Source organism: Hyperolius riggenbachi, chromosome 3 (assembly GCF_040937935.1).
Source record: "Hyperolius riggenbachi isolate aHypRig1 chromosome 3, aHypRig1.pri, whole genome shotgun sequence".
Classification (NCBI taxonomy): Eukaryota; Metazoa; Chordata; class Amphibia; order Anura; family Hyperoliidae; genus Hyperolius; species Hyperolius riggenbachi.
The window spans coordinates 275,900,343-275,924,743 of record NC_090648.1 but is presented as its reverse complement, the minus strand read 5'-3'; the positions used below and the strand labels follow the sequence as shown (position 1 = coordinate 275,924,743).

At 43.3% G+C, this 24,401-nt stretch overlaps 1 protein-coding gene across 1 annotated transcript in view; it reads right to left on the bottom strand.

Annotated features, from left to right (window-relative positions):
- Positions 1-4,054: 4,054 nt before the first annotated feature.
- MOV10L1 (Mov10 like RNA helicase 1) overlaps positions 4,055-24,401 on the bottom strand; it is a 122,060-nt gene continuing 101,713 nt past the window's right edge. Inside the window, exons 19-26 of the mRNA XM_068276347.1 lie at positions 20,778-20,877; positions 20,538-20,702; positions 17,845-18,018; positions 17,347-17,496; positions 16,939-17,046; positions 13,279-13,419; positions 9,413-9,504; positions 4,055-4,439 (exon numbers count right to left, since the gene is read on the bottom strand). Coding sequence (XP_068132448.1) covers positions 4,430-4,439; positions 9,413-9,504; positions 13,279-13,419; positions 16,939-17,046; positions 17,347-17,496; positions 17,845-18,018; positions 20,538-20,702; positions 20,778-20,877 — 940 coding nt within the window. The 3' untranslated portion in view covers positions 4,055-4,429. The remainder of the gene's footprint in view (positions 4,440-9,412; positions 9,505-13,278; positions 13,420-16,938; positions 17,047-17,346; positions 17,497-17,844; positions 18,019-20,537; positions 20,703-20,777; positions 20,878-24,401) is intronic.

Here is a 24,401-nt window from a genome sequence, read left to right as displayed (position 1 = left end):
TCAGGCGTAGTTATAGGTGGAAATAGCCAAGCCTGATTGGATCAGCTCTATTGTGCAGGCCCAAAGGACTCGCGCCTGCGCACTAGAGTAGATCAGGTTTGGCTATTTCCACCTTAACCCGAATGAAGCTGCTAGTACGCCTGCGCAGGATCGCAATAGGTAAATATTTAACTCGCTGCTGTTCAGAGGGTTGCCATGCTGGATTGCTGGGACATTAGTTAGGTTATCAGCACCACTATTCATACAAAATGTGCTTTGTGGCGTTTTGTCAAATGAATCAGGGCAACTAACCATTTGCTTATAAAGGTGCGTACAAACATCAGATAAAAGTCTTTGGAAAATGAATGATCACAGACCAATTTTACCCCCTTTCATGTAGTATGAGAGCCATACCTACACAGTCTATTCTATTGAGCTGAACGCTCCATCAGATACAAATCTTTTGCATGTGTACAGCATCTTGCAAAGATCAGTATCTGCAAAAAATCTGTTCCATTTATCTGCAGATCAGATCCACCAGGATGGATCTTCAGATGAATGTCTGCTATGGTGCGTACACATGCCTGATCTTTACAAACCATAGGTCGTCAGACTCCGCCGAGCGGATCATTAAAAATCAGCCTGCCAACAGACTGTACCCACTAGGAAACTGTCAGCAGAACGGCCGCGGGTCTGATGATTTGTAAAGATCAGACATGTGTACGCAGCTTAAAACAAGGTGTGTATGAGGATCTACAGATATCAGACTGAATGCAATTTGCAGGAACTGATCTTTTGCAGACACTGATCTGTTGCATGTGTACAGCATCTTGCAAAGATTTTTATCGGATGGGTAGTTCAGCTCAATAGAATAGACTGTGTAGGTATGGCTATCGTACCACATGAAAGGGGGTACAATTGGTCTGTGATCTTTCATGTTCTAAAGACTTATCTGATGTGTGTACCCAATTTAAGTCTGGATAGCACTAATTCACTATCAATTCTAAAGAACAGGGAAAAGATTGGCATTGCTTAATTAGGCTGCAACTGAAATGAACAAAAATTGCATCCTGTTTTTTATCATCTTACAAGTTCCAAAAGCTATTCTAATGTGTTCTGGCTTACTGCAGCACGTTCTACTATCACCATCTCTGTAATAAGTCAACTTGTCTCTCTCTTGTCAGACTTGTCAGGCCTGTGTCTGGAAGGCTGCCAAGTTCTTCAGTGTTGTGGTTCTGTGATGCATCTCCCCCCTCCAGGCCCCTCTCTGCACACTGCCTGTGTATTATTTAGATTAGGGCATCTTCTCTCTTATCTTTTACAAGCTGGATAAATCCTCCTCTGAGCTGGCTGGGCTTTCACATACTGAGGAATTACATACAGGCAGAGCTGTCTGCACTCTGCAGGAAGAAACAGCCTGACACTTCAGTGGAAGATAGCTGCAGGGGGAAAGAAACACACAAATGATCTCTTGAGATTCAAAAGGAAGGGTGTATACAGCCTGCTTGTGTATGAATGTATTTTCTATGTGTGGACATACTGTACATCAATCTACTTCCTGTTTTGGTGGCCATTTTGTTTGTTTATAAACAAACTTTTAAAAACTGTTTTTAACCACTTTTAATGCGGCGAGGAGCGGCGAAATTGTGACAGAGGGTAATAGGAGATGTCCCCTAACACACTGGTATGTTTACTTTTGTGCGATTTTAACAATACAGATTCTCTTTAAAGCGGACCCAAACCAAACTTTTTTTAATTAAAATATTTAGTTGCACCACTCTGACACATACAAAGATAAATAAACACTCCTTCAAACCTATGAGCATTTCCGTGCCTGCTTTTCACCCATCTCTTTTCATAACTAGGGTTATACTGGGGGCAGCTATTAGCAATTACTCCATTGTCAGACACCACTTACTCCATCAGTTTGCCGGTTTTGTCCCGGCAATTTGAAAGGAAGGGAGGGGTTCCTTTAATAAATGTATATTTTATATTTGTCATTATGCAGCTAAAAAAAAGCCTGCTATTATAATTTATAAAATAGATTTTATTTCTGAAATCTTGTATTTTTAATTTGGGTCCACTTTAAAGAAAACATGAACTGAAAATTAAAAGTCAAAATAAACATACACAAGTCATACTTACCTCCTGTGTAGTCTACTCCTCAATCTATTTTTTCTCTCCTGCATCCTGTTTGTCCACTGTGATCAATGGAATTCTCCGTCCTCCATTTTGAAAATAGCCATTACACCATAACAGCTTTCTGGTCAGCACACAGTTAAACTGTAACATCGCCCACTTGAGCCATAGGGAAACATGGACACTTCAGTTCTCCTCTCAGCTGTAACTGACAGCAACTGATATATTTTAGTTCTGACAAAATGTTGTCAGAACTGGAAGGGATCACTGTAAGAAGAAAATGGTGAGCTTCTGAGAGGAACTGATGGCAAGGTAACTATGTAATGTTCATTTGAAGTTACCTCATGTGTTTATTTTAAATAATTTTACTCAGTACAGGTTCTCTTTAACTACACTTAACTGCTTGTCAGGCACTCCTGTTTATTTACTGGGTGCTTGCAGCTGGCTGCAAGTGTCCAGCACTGTCAGTGGTCTCATGCATTCATATCTGAGCTGGGAGCAGTCACTGCTGGACTTAATGTGGCATTGAAAGTACAACTGTATGGAGGCTGACATTTATTTCCTTTTAAAGCAGTACCAGGTGCCTGACAGTCCTGCTGATCCTCTGCCTCTAATACTTTTAGCCAGAGGATTCTGACATTGTCAGATCTGACAAAATTAGCAGCATGCGAATAAAGATGGAGGAAAAGATGGCACTGCTGTGAATGTTCAGATTATTCTATGGAGGCTCCGTAGAAGCGCTGTTTGGCGCGAAACGGCCGTCAAGCATCCTGCGCCCAGCACCCACGCCTCTTCTCACATGGTATGTGCATCACCAATTACAGCTTTCTTTGATGTTGTACTTTTTGCACCATTTGATATCTCAGCAATAATCTGAACATTTGCAGCAGTGCCAGCTTTTCCTCCATCTTTATTCGCTTGCAATTAAACTCTATAGCTTTAGCACGCTGAAGAGGTTCGTATGAAGAGGTGCGTTTGCAGTCCATCTACATCCACTGCATGTTCCCAACGTTGAGTCATTTATCTCATGCCACTGTAGTGCCAACCTCTAACCTCTCTCTGCCCGTTTAAGATTAGCAGCATCCTTGTTTCTGGTGTGATTCAAACTCTACTGCAGCCAAAGAAATCAGGCCACTAGTATTGTTTAAAAGGAAATAAATATGGCAGCCTCCATATTCTTCCCACTTGAGTTGTCCTTTAAAACATGTTACCTGCAAACATGCATTTGGTTGCAAATGCTCCTATTTGGTTGCATTATTTTGCAACCAGAAGATGCTTACTCCTGGCAATTGGCCAACTATACACTTGCCATCCATTTGAAAGAGCCTTAAAGGAAACCTAAAGATGCAAAAAAAAAAAAAAAAAGTTTCCCTTACCCGGGGCATCTGCCAGCCCCCTGTAGCCACCCTGTGCCCGCACTGGTCCTCAATTATCCTCCGCTGCGGCGCAGTTTCAGCATCTGACCTGCAAGTCGATGGTCCCGGAAGCATCTTGCGCAGACGCAGCACGAGGTTCTCTTGTACTGCGCCTGCGCAGGATGCTACCCACGCGAACGAGGAGGGCAGATGCAATGGCCGTCGACTTGTAAGTCGGCGATACCGAAACAGTGCCGCAGCGGGGGACTGGTGGTTTGTTCCAGGACAGCATAGGCACAGGGGACTGGCAGAAGCCCCAGGTACCTTTTTATTCAGGTTTCCTTTAAAGAAAATCTGATCTGAGTCAGTCATATAGGCATAGAAGCACACACTTCCAAGAGTAATAAATGCCCTTACTAGGGACCACATTTCACAATTTTTGCAATGATACAAATTACCAGCAAAAATGGAATTTTGAAGAAAAAAAAAAAGAAAAAACAGATTTTGCGTTACACCTCACCAGTATTTAAAAACTTTTTTGTATTAATTATATTGAGGGAAATAAAAACTGCACACTAGTGTATTTTACGATGCATTTATTAACATAACTAAGTGCTGTTTGAGATGGCAACAAACAGGTTCTTACGCCTGTATAAAGACTTGAGTTATCTTCCACCCATTTTAGTATTCAAGATATGGAAAAAGGTTCAGACAATTTTAAATGATCCACAATTCTGTAATCCAAATACAAGCAATATGGTTTACCAGATAATAATTGTAACCATTCAAAAATCTAAACAGAGCAAAAAACAAACAAAAAAAAACTTGGACAAGTCTGTCAATTCTTCACAAATTGTAGTGCTTGAATTGTATTCTAGCTTCAAGCCAGAATCAAATACTGCAGAACATTTTCACACCGGTGCACTTTCATGACATTAGAAACAGTATGCTGTACTCTAATCACACCTAAAATAGAAAAGAAATAGGTTAAAAGCTAATAATGTGCACATAATTGAGCGTTTTACTGAGATTTCAGCCCAAGTCTAATGCCTGGCATACATGGGTCGACCGGCGGCTCGATTAGCCGCCGGATCGACCCTCGCCGCATCCCCGCGGATCGATTCGCACTCATCCCCGCCGGCGGTCCTTATCAGCCGCTCGATTCCCTGCCATTGTCCGCCAGTGGGAATCGAGCATGCGCGGGTCGAGCGGCATTATCGGGCCAGCTGAATATTATCAGCGGGTCAATACACGGTACAGAAACATACCGCAGTGTTCTCCCCAGGCTCTTTTAGCCGGGTGCTCCACCCGGCTAGATTTGGTGACCACCCGGCTGTCATCGGCTCACCTCCTCACCTCCTCCTATGCTGTAAGCACAGTTGCCCTGCATTTTCAACTCGCCCCACCCGGCTACTTTTTCATGCCACCCGGCAGCTATTTCATGCCACCCGGCTGGAAAAAAATTCTGGGGAGAACACTGTACCGTGTATCCCCAGCATAAATCTATGAAAGCTTGATCTGGCTGTTTTAGGATTGATGTCCTCATGTTCAAAGAATACTTTTAACCTCCTTGCCAGTTATCCCGAGCTCAGCTCGGGGTAACCTGCACAGGAGGATTTCTCAGGCCCCGCTGGGCCGATTTTCACAATTTTTTTGATTGCACGCAGCTAGCACTTTGCTAGCTGCGTGCATATTTCGATCGCCGCCGATTCGCCGCTACCCGCCGCGCCGACCCCCCCTCCAGACCCCTTGCGCAGCCTGGCCAATCGGTGCCAGGCAGCGCGGTGGGGTGGATCGGGATTCCCTCTGACGTCCCAAAGTCCATGACGTCGATGACGTCATCCCACCCCGTCACCATGGCGGCGATCGGTTGAGGTAGGGGGATGCTGCTCGTCAGCGGCTATCATGTAGCTAGCGCTAAGCTAGCTACATGAATACAAAAAAAAAAAATTGATAAAAAAAAAAACACAATTGGAACGGCAAGGGGGTTAAGCAGCACTAACTGAGCCCTGGTGACAGGAAGGGGCAGGACTTGCGTGATCACTATTCTTTCCTACAGACAGCGGATCAGAGATGAAAAACGAACTAACAAGTAACGTGTCTATATATCTTATTTAAAGTTTAGATAGTTTACACAGCAAATCTAGCTGCAAACAGATTCAACAGAATATGATTATTTCTTCCTGTGATACAATGGCAGCGGCCATGTTCTGTTTGTAAACATTACACACAGGCAAGCTGATCTGCATCTCCAGCCATCAGCCTGTGAAAACCTAATTCTCCTCCCTCCCCTCTGCCTCTGAAATCTCTGGCTAGTAAGACCTCCCCCTCCTCCTGCCCAGACTGAGCTCCCATAAGCCCTTGCTACTGTCTGAAAATGCCAAGGCAATCTGAAAAGCTGTGGGCGAGGCTTGTTTACTTTAAAGGGAATTAGAGTATTAAAAAAAACAAAAAAGTATTTGGCTTGAGGAATGCCCTATAAACTATATGAAAGGAACACAATTATGCAATAAGTAAAAAGTTTATCTGGAATCCACTACCCGAAAAAAAAAAAAAAGTGTTTAAAGGAAAACTGTAGGGCAGGTGTCTCGAACTCAATTTACCTGGGGGCCGCAGGAGGCAAAGTCAGGATAAGGCTGGGCCGCATAAGGAATTTCACAATCGCGGCGCATCGCGCCTCTGCCCGCCCATCTCACTCTTCCTTCACAGAGAGGGGTGGGGAGAGGCGGCGATCCGTGCGGCAATTGACGTCAGGAGGGGCAGAGCTGAAGCTGAAAGCTCTGCCCCTTCCAGGAAATGCCGGCGGATTGCCTCCCGGGCGATTTGGGGGCTCTGCAGCCCTCATTTAGTGGCAGGGATGCGGCGGATTACTTGGGAGCACTGAAGCGAACTATAAGGAAGCTTTTGCCGGCGAGGGCCTCAAAATATTGTATCGAGGGCTGCAAATGGCCCACAGGCCACGAGTTTGAGACCCCTGCTGTAGGGGGACGGGGGAAAATGAGTTTAACTTACCTGGGGCTTCTAATGGTCCCCCGCAGACATCCCGCTGTCACCAGGAGCGTACTGCGCAGGCACAGACCATACTGGGCCTGCGCAGTACGCTCCTGGCGACATTAGCAGGAGCGAGGACACGGCAAATGCAGGTGTAGTGGTTTTCAGACTTTAAAGTCTGGAATTCCAGAAGTGAACATGAGGCAGGGCCGGAGCATCGGTGAGTGGCTGCGCGGGCACAGGATTTCCTCCACGACCCCCCCCCCCCCCTCTACAGTATTCCTTTAAAGAAAACCTGTAACAAAAAAACCTCTGGGGGGGGGTACTCACCCCAGGTGGGGGAAGCCTCCGGATCCTATTGAGGCTTCCCCCGTCCTCCTCGGTCCCATGGTGGCGGCGATAAAGCTCCCTGAACATCGGGGATGTAAATATTTACCTTCCCAGCTCCAGCGCAGGCACAGTATCGGCTCTCCGCTAGGAGATAGGCGGAAATAGCCGATCATTGTCGGGCCGCTCTACAGCACAGGCGCATGTCGCCTGTGCAGTAGAGCGGACCCAACAGCTATTTTCACCTATCTCCGTGCGGAGAGCCGCAACAGCGCCCCCGCTGGAGCCAGGGAAGGTAAATAAATCAACGCTTGTCAGGCTTATCGAGGGAGGATTTCAGGACACTTTGGGGGAGCCAGCGCTGGACTGCCTGCAGCTACAGGCGAGGGGGAAGCCTCATTGGGACCCTGAGGATTCCCCCTCCCGAGGTGAGTACCCCCCAGGGGAACTTTTTTTTGTTACAGGTTCTCTTTAAAGGAGGTTTATTTCAGCCAGCAGATTGGGTCCTTCAATGTAGGATGACCTGTAGCTAAACATCTGATTACACTTTGTATCCACATTGGGAAATGGTTGGTCTTTTCAGCACAAATTGTCATAACTGTCCATCTCTTTAATCACTTCGGGACCGTCTCTAGCCCCTTAACCATTTCAGTCCGTGGGTTGTTTTCACCTTATAGACACAAGGAATTTTCACATTTCAGCGCTTCTCCCATTCATTCCCCAATAACTTTATCATGATCACAACAAAATGATCTATACCTTCTTTTCCGCCACCAATTAGGCTTTCTTTGGGTGGTACATTATGCTAAGTATTTTATTCTAAATGCATTTTAATGGGAATAAGAAGAAAAAAATAGAAAAAAAAAAAACAATTTCTTCTCAGTTTTCAGCCATTATAGTTTTAAAATAAAATGCAAAAATGTGGATAAAAGCCACACATTTTATTTACCCATTTGTCCCAGTTATTGCAATGTTTACATTATATATCTAGTACAATGTATGGGGACAATACTTTATTTGGAAATAAAGGTGGACTTTTTCAGTTTTACATCCATCCATCTAATTACAAGCCCATAATGTAATAATAATATTATACCCTCCTGACATACATATTAAAAAAAAATTTTGTCTCTAAAGTCTGTAGGTGTAATTTTACTATTTGGCCACAAGATGTCCTCGCGCATTATTTCAATAAGTACACTAAATACAAACACACAGAACATTTATATCGCGCTTTTCTCCTGGCGGACTTAAAGCGCCAGAGCTGCAGCCACTAGGACGCGCTCTATAGGCAGTAGCAGTGTTAGGAAGACTTACCCAAGGTCTCCTACTGAATAGGTGCTGGCTTACTGAACAGGCAGAGCCGAGATTCGAACTCAGGTCTCCTGTGTCAGAGGCAGAGCCCTTTACCATTAATACGTGTCTGTGTTACTTCGGAAGGGACACAGGCATCTCATTGATCATAGGGACCTAGAGGGGAGGAACAGTCGGTGGCAGGAGCAACGGAAATGTGTGAGCGGGAGAAAGCGCGGCAGCACCATTTGAGAATAATCACCGATTTTGTTAAAAAAACAGTGATCATTCTCACTGGACAAGTACGGACTGGCCCAGGGGACTTCTGTCCCCTGCCACCAATCCGCCGTCATCACAATCCCCCGATCATCACAATCGTGTGCACAGCCCTGCAGACTGCACGGACGTGAAGAACTTCAAGTGAGAGGAATACAAAGTTTGCTATCTTCATTCCCTTATAAACAATGCCAGTTGTCTGCCTGTCATGCTGAGCTTTTGGCAACTGGCACGGTTTATTAGAGAATGAAGATGGTAGCCTCTGTATTTCTCCCATTAAGTATGAAGGAGAAGCACGAAGGGGTCTGAGAACTCAGGGTAACCATAAAAGGTTAGTATTAGACGTTGGTAGGGAAAAGGTTCGAGTTAGGTATAGGTAGGGTGTAGGTTAAAGTTAGGCATAGATGGTAGGAGGGGTTAGCCAAAGATGTAGAGAAGGTCCATTTGCAAATAGGATAAAGGTGACAGTACACTATTGGTAATGTTATTGCTAATCTATTATTTGGAATAGTAAGAGAACAGTAAAAATACTATCACTATCCAGGAAAGCAGCTAGTAGAATAGCGGTAACATAGGTACTGTACTTTTCAGAATAGCTGCTAGTAGAATAACGGTATTAATAATTAAGTATCAAAATAGTCATATCCAAATTTTCTTGCGGCTTTTATATATAGATGCCATAATGTGGGCTAATAAAAGGTTTTGGAGTTGCAAAGACTTCAAAAGGTGTAGGAAAAATATACAGCTTGAAGATGGGTTCAAATACAAACCTGCCAATTCTCTAACCTTCCAGCAGCACTTTCGGTGGTCCTAAATGACCCAAATGAGGCTAATAAACTTGACAACTAAGATTAGACACTATTTTACTAACTCAAGGCCAGATCTGCAGGATCAACATTACCACCCAATCTTCTTTACCTCAGCTCCATGAATTTTAATTCACAAGGGAGCTAACGGTTCTGTCTTTTTCCCCCCCCCCCATTTTATAGCTAAAATACTGCACACACACACTGTCTCTTCCAGGGCTAGTAGCCAATTCCCAAAATACTCACTGCTGAAGAGATTCCAGGCCAGGAGGCAGGTTGCATCCAGTGTATGCTTCATTTACTATGCTGTATTCAAGCAACGCACTTATGCAAGGATCCTACAAATTGAAACATATCACATGTAAAAGATCAGCATTTGCACAAGGTAAACTAAAATGGGTAAGTGGGCAATCTGTAAATTACTGTGTACACTAATCATCCAGATGCCAAACTTGTAGGGGGGCAATCTAACTATCCTGACTTTAAAGGACAACTGTAACAAGAGGGAAATGGAGGCTGCCATATTTATTTCCTTTTAAACAATACCAGTTTCCTGGCAGCCCTACTGATCTATATGGCTGCAGTAGTGTCTGAATAACACCAGAAACAGGCATGCAGCTAATCTTGCTAGGTCTGACAATGTCAGAAACACCTGATCTGCGTATGCTTGCTCAGGGTCTATGGCTAAAAGTATTAGAGGCTGAGGATCAGCAGGACTGCCAGGCAACTGGTATTGCTTAAAGCGGACCCAAACCAAACATTTTTTTAATTCAAAATATTTAGTTGCACCACTCTGACACATACAAAGATAAATAAACTCTCCTTCAAGCCTATGAGCCTTTCAGTGCATGCTTTTCACCCATCTCTTTTCATAACTAGGCATATACAGGTGGCAGCCATTAGCATTAGTATTAGTGAGGAAGAGATCTCAAACATCCTCTGTCGTCTCCGCCAGACAACCTGCGACCTGGACCCTGGACCAACTAAACATATGCTGAAATGCCCTGACCTGCTTGGTCCAGCATTTCACAAAATAGTAAATTGCTCTCTGCAAGCAGGGAGGTTTCCTACCTCTCTAAAAGAAGGAATCATCAAGCCCCTTCTTAAAAAACCTTCCATGGATCCAGATGCTATGAGCAGCTACAGACCTGTCTCCAACCTCCCCTTCTTAGGTAAAGTTATTGAAAAGGCTGTCTATCTGCAACTTGAAACCAGGCTGTCAGTAAACAACATCCTGGACCCTCTACAATCTGGCTTTAAGAAACACCACAGCTGTGAAACAGCCCTCATCCAAGTCTGCAACGATCTGCTCATGGCAAGGGACAGAGGGGAATGCTCCATCCTAATCCTGTTGGATCTCTCAGCTGCTTTTGATACAGTTGACCATGAAATCCTGCTTAACAGACTGCAGGAGTACTGTGGCATCAGTGGATCAGTCCTCCAGTGGTTCAGATCATTCCTGACTGACAGAACACAGAGAGTATCCCTAGGACCTATAATGTCCAAACCTGCACCTCAACAATTCGGAGTGCCACAAGGATCAATCCTATCCCCTCTGCTGTTTGCAATCTACATGTTGCCACTCGGTACACTTATCCAACGACATGGCCTGACGTACCACTGCTACGCCGATGACACACAGCTATACCTGTCCTTCAAACCTGGTGGAACAGACCCTACCCCAAAAATAAACTCTTGCTTAGCTGAGCTTCAGGCATGGATGAATGATAACTGGTTGAAACTGAATGCTGACAAAACTGAGGTCCTGTTTGTCCAAAGCCAGTGCTCGCCATCAAAACAGCTCTATCCTAAAGCAACACCAATCAGGATTGGGAATTCAGACATAAACAGCTCCAACCTTGTGCGCAGCCTTGGCGTACTAATCGATGGGGAATTGAGTTTCAGAAACCAAATTTCATCTGTAGTTAAATCTTCCTTCTTTCATCTGAAGAACATTGCAAAGATTAAACATCTGATTCCCCCAGAGGATCTTCAAACCCTAGTCCACGCCTTCATCACATCACGGCTGGACTACTGCAATGCCCTTTATGCTGGCCTCCCCAAAAAAGACCTGCGTCGCCTTCAATTAGTGCAGAATGCTGCTGCCAGATTGCTAACAAACCAGCCTCGCCACTGTCACATTACACCGATCCTTCGCTCACTGCACTGGCTACCAGTAGAATGGAGAATACTCTTCAAGATTGGACTGCTGACATTCAAATCCCTGCACAATCTGGGCCCTGGATACATGAAGGACTTGCTGAAGCTGCACCACACCTCTCACAACCTCAGATCAGCAAGTTCTATAAACTTGGTCACTCCCAGAGTGCACCTCAAAAAATCTGGAGACAGAGCCTTCTGTCATGCTGCCCCTACTCTTTGGAACTCCCTACCACACCCAGTAAAGACAGCACCATCCCTGGAGCTATTCAAATCCAGACTGAAAAGCCACCTGTTTAGCCTGGCATTTCCAGATTTATAAAATTCTTCCTCTGTACCACGATGGTCGGAGCCATGCTTATGCGCTTTGAGTCCCACGGGAGAAAAGCACTTTACAAATGTTATTTGTTGTTGTTGATTATACAGGTGGCAGCCATTAGCAATTCCTCCTTTGCCAGACACCACCTACTCCAGCATTTTGCCGGATTCTGTCCCGGCAATATGAAAGGAAGGGAGGGGTTCCTCCAATAAATGTAAAATATACAGTTGCGGACACACGGATAAACACAGTATTCAGAATTCCAAATCACAAATACACGACTGCCTGACACGTGTTTCACGATCAAGGATCGCTTCTTCAGAGGAATACAGTATACATGTACATCATATGTGGACCCTTGTGTAGCTTAAGACCGCAATCTGCAAGAACGTGAAGACCAAGTCTAATGGACTAGTTCCAAAACGCCACCGCCGACTCCACGAGTCGGGAAGTATTTGTGATTTGGAATTCTGAATACTGTGTTTATCCGTGTGTCCGCAACTGTTAAGATTTTGATAAGAAGAGTTAAAAGACTATAATTGTCCATTTAAAGCCCCATACTCATTTTTAGTAAAGTTGGCATTTAACTTAGGGGTGGAACTACACTATTCTGGTTTTATCTGTAACGTGTTGTGTACGTAGCGCATTTTGCCATTGCGGCAAATCGCCTGTGATTGACAGCAACCGCGGCAGTGAGATCACTGCCATATAGTTAGTATTGCGCTAGCGCTTTAGAGAGCTCTAGCACTCGCCGGAGATTAGCAGGAATCTTCCCAGTGAGAATAGGCCTTCAAACAGCATGATTTTCATCATAGTGTCTCTTTATGCGTTCCCACTTGTTCTATTGGGGTGAGCTGAAGTGAAAGGCAAACATTTCATTTCAACATTTCATCATTCAGGGATGCAAATGAGTCCAAATCAATTTCACGATCAAGGATCGCTTCTTCAGAGGCATACAGTATACATGTACATCACATGTGGACCCTAGTGTAGCTTGGGACCGCAATCTGCAAGAACGCGAAGACCAAGTCTAATGGACTAGTTCCAAAACGCCACCCCCGACTCCACGAGTCGGGAAGTATTTGTGATTTGGAATTCTGAATACTGTGTTTATCAGTGTGTCCGCAACTGTGAAGATTTTGATAAGAAGAATTAAAAGACTATAATTGTTCATTTAAAGCCCCATACTCATTTTTTGTAAAGTTGGCAAAATGCGCTACGTGCAGCATTTTCCCGGAATTCTAGAGCGATCGCGATTAGAATGCTAAAAAGCGCTAATCGTGATCGCTCAAAAATCTAGAGAGTGTACAGCGATTTTACAATGTTAATCGCTGTAAAATCACGCTTGCAAAACGTTTTGTGACTACAAGTGAGAATGGGCCTTTAATGTCCCCATTATCAGTTGTGTAAGAGGGACAGCATAAAATGATCCATGGAGCCTGTTGTAAAAAAAAAAAAAAATCCCCATTTTTTATCTTCTTGCAGCTAATCTGGTCTCTGGTCCTTAAGGGGATGATACTTAAGTAGTTAAAATAACCTCAAAATTAATTCTGCAGCTTGTCACTCCTTAATTGTAATTTCACCAACAGAAAATGGAATGCAATAGAATATGAAGGGTGCACAGTGAACTTACCTTGACAAGAATATGCGGGTTACCAAGTATGATTAACAGGGCCTTTGGTCGAGTTGTTGCAACATTGAATCGTTTTGGATTGGAAAGAAATCCTAGCAAGCTTCTGGAGTCTTTATAAACAGATTCCTCGCAAGACCTTACCTGTAAAGATTAGAAATTGCAATATATGTCATTACAACACACAACCAAAGCACTGTAAACATTGCAGATTGTGTAAAAAAAAAAAAAAAGAGGGGAAAATGTATAATGCCAAATTGTGTTATATCAGTGTACAAATGCGAGCACTGAACAATCTTCACAAGGCAACAAATGCCACATAGCAATACACACATAGGCTTAATACTAATGGGAGTGTTTTTTAAAAAGCTCTCAGAAAGCTCTGGAGGCCAAAAAGCGCTCAGAAAAGCACTTCTAGTGTGTCTGTTGCCCTTGCTGCTATCTTTCGGTATAGTTCCTCTAAAAGGCTATTCTAAAGGTGGTCTGAAAGAACGTGGAAGGTAATATTAAGCCTGTGTATTTGGAGATAGCACCAGCCAGGTGAATGCTGTTTACTAAAAATATATTCAGGCTACGTTCACAGTGGGACATTGCGGAGCTGCATTACAAAGTTTTATTGTGCAGCTGACCACACTTACACACTGATAAGCCTATGGGACGTTCACAGTGCAACGTTAGTGTTGTATTATAATGTGTAGCGTTATGGTAATGCACTGCTGCAGTGCCTTACCTCTAAATGCACAGGTTACCAGGTACAGGAATGCATACTTTTCATTGCCTGAATGCTTTACTGTACCTATTGTGTGCAACAGTAATGCATCGTTAATGTACGTTACCACCTTTTTTTTGCATTGTAATGCTGCATTGTGACATTAAGGTTGCATTACAACGTCCCACTGGGAATAAGCCCTCAAGCATAAAGAAGGCCCTCTCAAAGAGGTAAGTGGAACAAATAAGTAATAATTCTCTGAGATTCTACAAACACAGAACATTTATATTGCGCATTTCTCCTGGCGGACTCAAAGCGCCAGAGCTACAGCCACTAGGACGCGCTCTATAGGCAGTAGCAGTGTTGTGGAGACTTGCCCAAGGTCTTCTACTGAATAGGTGCTGGCTTACTGAACAAGCAGAGCCGAGATTCGAACCCAGGTCTTGTGCGTCAGAGGCAGAGCCCTTCACCAGTACACTATCCAGCCACAGCATTCATACTTCTACATAACCATCCTCAAAATAGATTTTAACCTGATATAAATAGAAATCAGGCAACCAAGCCATTCTCAATATCTGTCAGCTTCACGTTATAGCAAAATTTTGTCACTGCCGGACATCCACTGTAAGTGCACACTGTTAATAGTCACTTTTTAAAGTGGAACTGAAAAGTGGAACTGAATATGAATTTTGTACAATATCTGCTGAATTCCATAACAGGGCAGTGATGCCGGAGGTGGGGCAACTTGGGCATTAAACACTCAACCTTACCTGCAAAATAATTTTATGTATTTATTTTTTGCACCACTCTGTTAACTTCACTTACTCAATACTGCAAAATGCTTATTCTGTTGCTTGGCCACACCCCCTCCCAGCCCGTGATCAACCACCCATCCCTCTGCACTGGTGCACCAGACAGGATAGTAGTTCTAAACAGATTGGCACTTCTGTGCTAGGGATGATCAATGAAATACACATTTCTTGCAGCATTTTACATTTCATGTAAATTATATGCACTTTGAAAATGGATCAATAAAAATTGTCAGAAAGTTATTCTGATTGGTCCAATTTTAAGCTGCCTATAATTTACATGAAATTTGAATGCATGTAGACCTTTTTTACATTTCGTTGATCATCCCTATTATGGGCCATCTTCGCTCACACACAAGTGCAGGCCACTCAATGGAGAGGGTGACATGGCCAGAGGGGTGAGTGGGGAGTTGTGACAGTAGGTTCTCTGTAGTCTGCCTAAAAAAGCCACATAGTCATTCCAACACTACAAGTCTCAGGGACATCTCCAGCAAACTTGAAGCCATTTGAAGCATTTTTTTCATTTAAAAAGGAAAGGCTGTTCTGTTCATCAATCACACTTATCCTCTATGATAAAACCTAACTGTCTCTGCGTCCCATCCCTGCACATCCTGTGTGTGTGTGTGTACAGTGTTTTGCGCTACTGCGCATGTGCAGGGAGGGACGCAGAGACTGAGGAGAGCTGCGAGAGGATGAAGCCAGAAGGGGCGGGCGTGTGTGTGGGCGTGTGCACACATGCGCACGCCCGCCCCTTCTGTGAGAGCACTTTTCACACATCACGCTTCTTCCATTCATTTGCCAATAACTTTATCGCCACTTCTGACACCCAAATTATCTATTCATCTGGGTTTTTTTTGCCGCAAGTTAAGCTTTCTTTGGGTGGCAATTTTTACTAAGAATTATTTTATTTTAGCTGCATTTCAAAGGGAGTAATAAGAAAAAAATATGCTCAGGTTTTAGCCATTATCGTTTTAAAATAATCTGTGCTGTGATAAATAAAATCGATATTTGTCCATTTGTTCCGGTTCTAACATTGTATAAATTGTGTTCCTAGCACAATGTATCGTGACAATATTTTATTTGGAAAGAAAAAAGGTATTTTTTCAATTTTCGTTTCTCTATACTAGATTTTTTTTTTTTTTAAACAACTATTGGCGGGGGAAATAAGGGGTTCAAATGGGTATCTTTTTTAACAACATTTTTAGGTTTAGGTTTTGGGGCACACATTGCCTCTAAACAGTGCCATATGTTTAGCTGCGCCCTTGGTGCTAAAGTGAAGTCCATAGCAGCATAGATACACTATACAGCGGTGCTAAACAGATTTAAGGATATCTGAAGTGAGAGGGATATAGAGGCTGCCATATTTTTTTTTTTCCTTTTAAACAATGCAAATTGCCTGGCTGCCCTGTAGATCCTCCGCCTGTATTAAATTTAGCCATAGACCCTGAACAAGCTTACAGATCAGAGGTTTGACTCAAGTTTGATTGGATTAGCTGCAGGCTTGTTTCAGATGTGTGATTCAGCCACTACTGAAAGATCAGCAGCATGTCAGACAGCTATTCTTATTAATGTTTTAGTATTTATAGTGCTGACAGCTTGCACAGTGCTGTACAGAGTACTAGTATATAGTCTTATCACTTAACCGTCCCTCAGAGGAGCTTTCAACCTAATCTCTACTATAGTCTAATGTCTATCATAGTCTAGGGCCAATTTTAGGGGGAAGACAATTAAATTATCTGTATGTTTTGGGATGTGGGAGGAAACCACTGTGCCCGGAGAAACCCACACAGACACGGGGAGAACATACTAACTCCGTGCAGATACTGCCTAAAAGGAAATAAATATGGCAGCCTCCAGAGTCCTCTCATTTCAGGTGTCCTTTAATGCTTGCACTGTGGTCCATTTAAACCAAGATTCCCAGTTCCAGAAGGCAAAACTGGCATTTCAATATATACACATCTGTAAAAGCTTCTTGTCTAAGTTCAGCTACATTTAAAACATTCATTATAATTATTTCTTTACAATATTTTAACACCTAAAAGCAAACACTTGTAAACGTCTGAAAAACAACCACTTTAACACAAAATTCACAGAAGGCCCTTTAGTATTCGCACTAAATGGCCCATTGGCTTATTTTATACATACCATTGAAATGATGATCACCAGGAACTCTTGGCCTTGAAATTCTTCAACTGACCCCACTTTAATGTCCATAAGGTCAACAGTCCGCAACAGAGTTCTGATTTTCTCACCCTAAAAACAGATAAATACAGCTTATTTTTTCACAGTATTACTTCCAGCACATAAAAGATTGCAAGATCACAAGGACAGGGTCTTTCCACTAGTATCCCATGTCTATATGGCACGCTTGTACATGTATTGCTAGAGGTTCTGACCTGTGCATTAACTAAGTATGTATTTATGATAACCTCTACTGCCTGTATGGTTTTCTTTTTCACAACTGGGGAAATGGTGCTATATAAATTAAAAAATAGTGTTATTAATTAAAGCAACACTAAACATTCCAATTTTCCATGTTCATGTGCAAAGTACCTGTTTCCGGTATGGAGTAATTACTCCAATGTCTTTAGCAGACACCGATGTGGTAACATGCTTCGCTAGAATACAGCAGTAACGCATAACCTGGACAGCTTCTGATGGGTTAAACCAGGATGGGTTGCCTGCTTCACGCATTTCTGTTCCCTGTGGAAAGGATAGGAGAGCAAGTCTTTAGAGAAAGATAGAGAAATTCCCACATCAAGCAGCAGGTTGGGGGGAAAAAAAATCATTAACCCTTTTTAAATCAATAGATAAGAACATAAAAATGTAATAAAATACATATAGAAAAGAAATGGATAGTTCATTCATTTTGTCACTAAAAGAAAGGTCTGTTAAAAAAAAGTAGGATACCCAAATTGTCTATTTGTGTAAAAAGTTTGCCTCTGTAAAAGATGCAGTAATTTGTAAAAACAAACAAAAACAACAACAACAAAAACACGAGCAGCTAAAACAAAATAAAAATAAAGCTGTTGAGTTGCTTTGGCTACTTACCCTTATGCCATGGAATATTAATGGGAAGCCTTTTCTAGGCAGTTTATCCCATCTCAAGAGTTTATTTACTACGGCAGGATCGGCACAGACCTCCAGTTCCTTGTGGTAGAAAAGCTTGGATGGGAGCTTTAGCAGGGCAGCATGAGACCGATAGTTCTTTACTAGCTTTGTGACCTTAAATTTGAAAACAAAAATATCACAGGAATTACTGTTACTGGTACTAATAAAGTATTTATGTGAAATAACCGTTACAGCACCCACAAAAGTGTGATGCCCTCAAATTCAAAGGAGCCCTCCATATAGCAGTATTAGGTGGCCACTGTTTACCCCACCCACTCTTCATATAGCAGCATCTCCTTAGCGGCACCCTGTAGGGGGGAGACTTGGAGGGCTCTTACAGTCTTCAGGGCCCTGGTTAATTGCTCAGCTGGCCCCTATGGAAGCACTAGTCCTGCATAAAAGTATTCCCACAAGTGGGTGGTCTGTACTGTCATGGTTATTTTGTGGAAATATTACTGGTAATTGCCATAATTCACTTCAAACCACCACAACAACACACATAAGAGCAGTTATTTACAAAAGGGAAATGGGCGTCAGGAAAGAAAGACATGACCTGGGCGGGTGATTTCAGTCACTGTTGACTCCACCCTTACTCTGCAAAACAGAAAACATTAGCCTTCTAAAAACCAGGAAAGTGCCAGAAACCAGTGCGAGCTGGACTGCTGCTGTAAAGGACAAAGCCATTGAGACACAGATTCTGGAAGGACAGTGAGCACTTATTGAAGACCCCAGACTCTTAAGTTCCTGCTGCCTATCCCTGCAAGATGTTTGGAAGCGCTGCCAATGTCTCCTGCTGTACAAGATACAAGAAACCACTGTTTGGTAGAGGAGTGGTTCACTATAAGATTAGCGTTAGTTTCTGATTTCCTGTCCCCCTGCATGTAAACTAATACTTTTTTTAATGTGTGTGCAGTCATGATTTTTGCACAAAACAGTATGGGAACATACTTTTGTTTTAGTGAAAACTAACAGTCTTGTCAGGATATTATACAGTGATGTGAAAAACTATTTGCCCCCTTCCTGATTTCTTATTCTTTTGCATGTTTGTCACACTTAAATGTTTCTGCTCATCAAAAACCGTTAACTATTAGTCAAAGATAACATAATTGAACACAAAATGCAGTTTTAAAATGATGGTTTTTATTATTTAGTGAGAAACAAAACTCCAAATCTACATGGCCCTGTGTGAAAAATGTGAAAAAGTGATTGCCCCCCTTGTTAAAAAAAATAACTTAACTGTGGTTTATCACACCTGAGTTCAATTTCTGTAGTCACCCCCAGGCCTGATTACTGCCACACCTGTCTTAACCAAGAAATCACTTAAATAGGAGCTAACTGACACAGAGAAGTAGACCAAAAGCTCCTCAAAAGCTAGACATCATGCCAAGATCCAAAGAAATTCAGGAACAAATGAGAACAAAAGTAATTGAGATCTATCAGTCTGGTAAAGGTTATAAAGCCATTTCTAAAGCTTTGGGACTCCAGCGAACCACAGTGAGATCCATTATCCACAAATGGCAAAAACATGGAACAGTGATGAACCTTCCCAGGAGTGGCCGGCCGACCAAAATTACCCCAAGAGCGCAGAGAAAACTCATCCGAGATGCCACAAAAGACCCCAGGACAACATCTAAAGAACTGCATGCCTCACTTGCCTCAATTAAGATCAGTGTTCACGACTCCACCATAAGAAAGACTGGGCAAAAACTGCCTGCATGGCAGATATCCAAGGTGCAAACCACTTTTAAGCAAAAAGATCACCACGGCTCCTCTCAATGTTGCTAAAAAACATCTCAATGATTGCCAAGACTGGGGAAAATACCTTGTGGACCGACGAGACAAAAGTTGAACTTTTTGGAAGGTGCGTGTCCCGTTACATCTTGCGTAGAAGTAACACAGCATTTCAGCAAAAGAACATCATACCAACAGTAAAATATGATGGTGGTAGTGTGATGGTCTGGGGTTGTTTTGCTGCTTCAGGACCTAGAAGGCTTGCTGTGATAGATGGAACCATGAATTCTACTGTCTACCAAAAAATCCTGAAGGAGAATGTCCGGCTGTCTGTTAGTCAACTCAAGCTGAAGCAATCTTGGGTGCTGCAGCAGGACAATGACTGAAAACACACCAGCAAATCCACCTCTGAATGGCTGAAGAAAAACAAAATGAAGACTTTGGAGTGGCCTAGTCAAAGTCCTGACCTGAATCCTATTGAGATGTTGTGGCATGACCTTAAAAAGGCAGTTCATGCTAGAAAACCCTCAAAGCTGAATTACAACAATTCTGCAAAGATGAGTGTGATCCAGAGCGTTGTAATAGACTCGTTGCAAGTTATCGCAAACGCTTGATTGCAGTTATTGCTGCTTTCTTTTTCACAGAGGGCCATGTAGGTTTTGAATTTTTTTTCTCACTAAATAATAAAAAACATAATTTAAAACTGCATTTTGTGTTCAATTATGTTATCTTTGACTAATAGTTAACGGTTTTTGATGAGCAGAAACATTTAAGTGTGACAAACATGCAAATGAATAAGAAATCAGGAAAGCAGCAAATAGTTTTTCACATCACTGTATGCATGTATGCAGACCCAGCCTCTGACTGGTGTAAGTAGTCCATCCCCTTACTGTTGTACGTACCAACAACGGATTGTAGTTCCCACATGCTCCATAGGTTTTCTCATCTCTTAAATATATGGGTAAATTCATCAGTCGCTCCAACAGTGATAAGTTCAGCCCATATGCCAACGCAAATCTTGACTTTATAACTGGTCCAAGCTGCAAGGGATCTCCTGCGAGAACAATCTGTCAAAAGATACATGTCAAGCACAATCTATGTAGATGAAGTATAAAAAAAAGAGTGAGAAAAAGGTTAAATACCTGTCCAGTCACTTCAGAAACGAGGCCCAGCGGTATAAGGCACTCCGGCTCACTGGCCTGTCCTGCTTCATCAACAAATATGTGAGTAAAGTGACCAATCCTGAAAAAAAAATCACAAGAATTTGTTTTGCTTCCTCGTTTAGCGTAAACTTTGTATCACAACACCAGCAATAAGTTATGGACAGCAAGATTTGTGACAGGAAATGTAAAATAGAGCTGAATGTTAAATGTTTCTGCTTTGTGTGATATGTAGGAAAAGAAACAAGACTCCCGAGCATCTGATATCCAGGATTACATGAAATAAGGCATCCCCTGGATCCCTTACACTGTGACTCTGCTGGTCTCTTCCCTGAGTTGTATGTTTATAAAGTTAAATAAAAGGACAAATAAATATATCCTATTGGGATTACATTTTTTCACAAAAAAATTAATGACATTCCTTTGTAACAATATGTGTGTCTGTATTTTTGGAGCTGTCCAGTGCAACCATGGGGATGTACAGATTACCCAGCAAGGTCAGGGTGAACAAAACTCCTAGGAGTGTGTAAGGGGCTAAATGGGACCAAAAAGCCTCCTTACTAAAATGCTATATACACAGAATTTTGCCTTCTTAAAACAGAAGGTATTTGTGATTATACAGGTTGGAGTGCGCATATGTTCAGACTTGTTGATCCTCACCAGTGCTCACTCCAACCTGAATGATCACAAATACCTGCTCTTTTAAAGGGACCCTGAACAGAGACTAAAAATGGAATTTGAACTTACCAGCCCCCCCCCCCCCCCCCCATAGCCCTGAGGTCCATCGGCGTCCTCTGGGTCCCTTCTGTTCTCCCGATGGCGACTCCGGTAGTGCGCGACTTCACCAGGAGTCCTGTACAGCTGTGCATTCTTGGCCCAATCAAGCGCTCGTCGCCATGAGCGTTGTGTGGTTTTCGAAATAATGAACCATGCTTGCGCAGAACACTTACGACGACAGGTGCATGATCGGGCTGGGCGCATGGACAGGCTGCACATGCGCACGACTCCCAGCGAAGTTGCATGCTATCGGAGCCACCAGCTGGAGCTGGGAGGGGACCGAGAGGAAGCAGAGTGGGCTACAGCTACAGGGTAGGGAGGAGGGGGGGCGGTGGATTTGGGCCTACAGGAACCCCCAAGGTAAGTTCAAATTCCATTTTTAGTCTTTGTTTAGGGTCCCTTTAAGAAGGCAAAATTCTGTTTTACATAGCATTTCTTGTAAGAGGGCTTATAAGTCCTTTTTGGCTCTGGTTCACAATAAGCCTGCTGGGCAATCTAGGTGTTTCAAGTTCTACCTCATAGAGCCATATTAATCCATGCCATGCACTGATGAGGATCAACCAGTCTGAAACAGCCTGTATGCATGTTAGATTAGTGTGGCTCCGCAATGTTAACAAGCAGACACATAATTGCACTCCTGCGGTTCTGGAGAGGTGTTTAGCTTTCTGGGACAATTTGCATATTCAGCAGTGATGCGCTGTGGGGCAGCTCATGTGCTCACTCCAACCCGAATAATTGCAGATACCTTTTAAGAAAGCAAATTTATGTTTTACACACATATTGTAAATTCTTAAAGGAAGCATCATGCAATATAGAGAAAATGAGATCTACTTACCCCTCGCCAGGTCAGCATCTTCTGCGATCATGCTCACGTGGTCTGGAGTGTTCTGCTCAGGCGCAGAACTACTGCACAGTACAATCTGAACCACGTCAGCGCGACCACAAGCGGCTGTCGCGCAAGTGCAGTAGATGCCGACCTAGCGGGTCGGTATCTCCAACCGAGGGGAGATGAGATGAGATCCCATATAATGCAACTTTAAAGAATGAACTGACCTTATCTGCGAGGAAGACATCAGATGACAGAATGAATGTTGCCGCATCAACAACTTAATCAGGTTGGAGGGAAGACAGGAGCTCTCCTATTGCCAGGCTGCTTCCACCCATCTTCCCTACTGATTTGGTAGGAGAAGAGAGGATAACTGTCATTGAAGTTAAAGGGGGGTGGTAATAGAGAGTGTCACAAACCATACAGGAGAGTACCCTGGCCTTGATCTCTTGTTGTCCTGATACCTTATCAGGTATCCAGTGAGTGGTATGAAAATGGGTATTTCTGGTTTGCTATGGAATATTGCTTACTACCACTGTACATAACCAAAAATAAAATTTCAAGCTTGAGGCTAGGTTCACAGTAGGACATTGTGGTGCTGCACAGCTGGATAGTGTAATGGTTAAGGGCTCTGCCTCTGGAGACCTGGGTTCGAATCTCGGCTCTGCCTGTTCAGTAAGCCAGCACCTATTCAGTAGGAGACCTTAGGCAAGTCTCCCTAACATTGCTACTGCCTATAGAGAATGTCCTAGTGGCTGCAGCTCTGGCGCTTTGAGTCCGCCAGGAGAAAAGCGCTATACAAGTGTTTGTCTTTTTTGTCTTTAATGCAGCTTACCGTACTGCAATAAGAAGTCTAGGCGACATTCACAGTGCAACGTTAGCATCGCATTGTAACATGTTGAGTTATGATAACACACTGCTGCGGTGAGTTACTGCTAAATGCACACGTTACCAGGTACAGGAAAGCATGTGTTTCATTGCCTGTATGCTTCACTGTACCTACTTAACGTGATGGTAATGTAGCGTTAATGTGCGTTACCACTTTTTTTGTTGCACTGTAATGTTGTGTAGCAACTTTAACCTTTTGCTGACCACGTCACGCCGATGGGCGTGGTCGCGTCGGCAGCCCCAGGACCGCCTAACGGCAATTGACGTAAAGTCCTGGGGCTCTGTTTTGCAGGAGATCGCGTGCAGGCTGCGCGCGCATCTCCTGCTTGGAGGGGCGGAGTTCCGCCCCGCCTTCAGTCTCCATGCGGCTATTGCCGCTCGGGAGACTGTTAGACGGCGTGATCGCGCCGTCTATTTAGACTGTGCAGCGCTGCGATCAGCAGCAGCGCTGCACTGGGGACAGCCGTGTGACACGGCTGTCCCCCTGGGGACAAGAGAGCGATCGGCTCTCATAGGCAGAAGCCTATGACAGCCGATCGCAGTAATTGGCTGGCTGTGGGGAGGGAGGGAAGGTAGTTAAAGAAACAGTGTTTTTTTTAAACACGTACAATAATATTTATTAAAAAAAAATTAAAATAAACATGGGGGGAGCGATCAGAGCTCTCTGTTGGTGGGGAGAAAAGGAGGGGGGGGGGATCACTTGTGTGCTGTGTTGTGCGGCCCTGCAGCTTGGCCTTAAAGCTGCAGTGGCCAATTTTACTCAAAATAGCCTGGTCACTAGGGGGGTTTAGCCCTGCAGTCCTCAAGAGGTTAAGGTTGCATCACAAGGCAGCGTTGTACTGTGAACTTAGCTTGAGAGAATTAGGTTTTTTAAAGGCAATGAGGCCAACTCATAAAAGGCTGTGCTAAAGAAAAATCTGGTCAGTAAAATACCGCATTCTGTATTTTAGACTTCTGTGTGCTAATTCATAAAAATGTTCACAGGTGCGGTAAATTACCGAAGTCCATTGACAAAAACCTATTGCGAGGCATCCCGACATCCTTTTAGATGTACATGTTTTGTTATACTGCCTCTGCTTGCTCTGAATGTCTATTAGGGTCAGTTTCAAACTCTG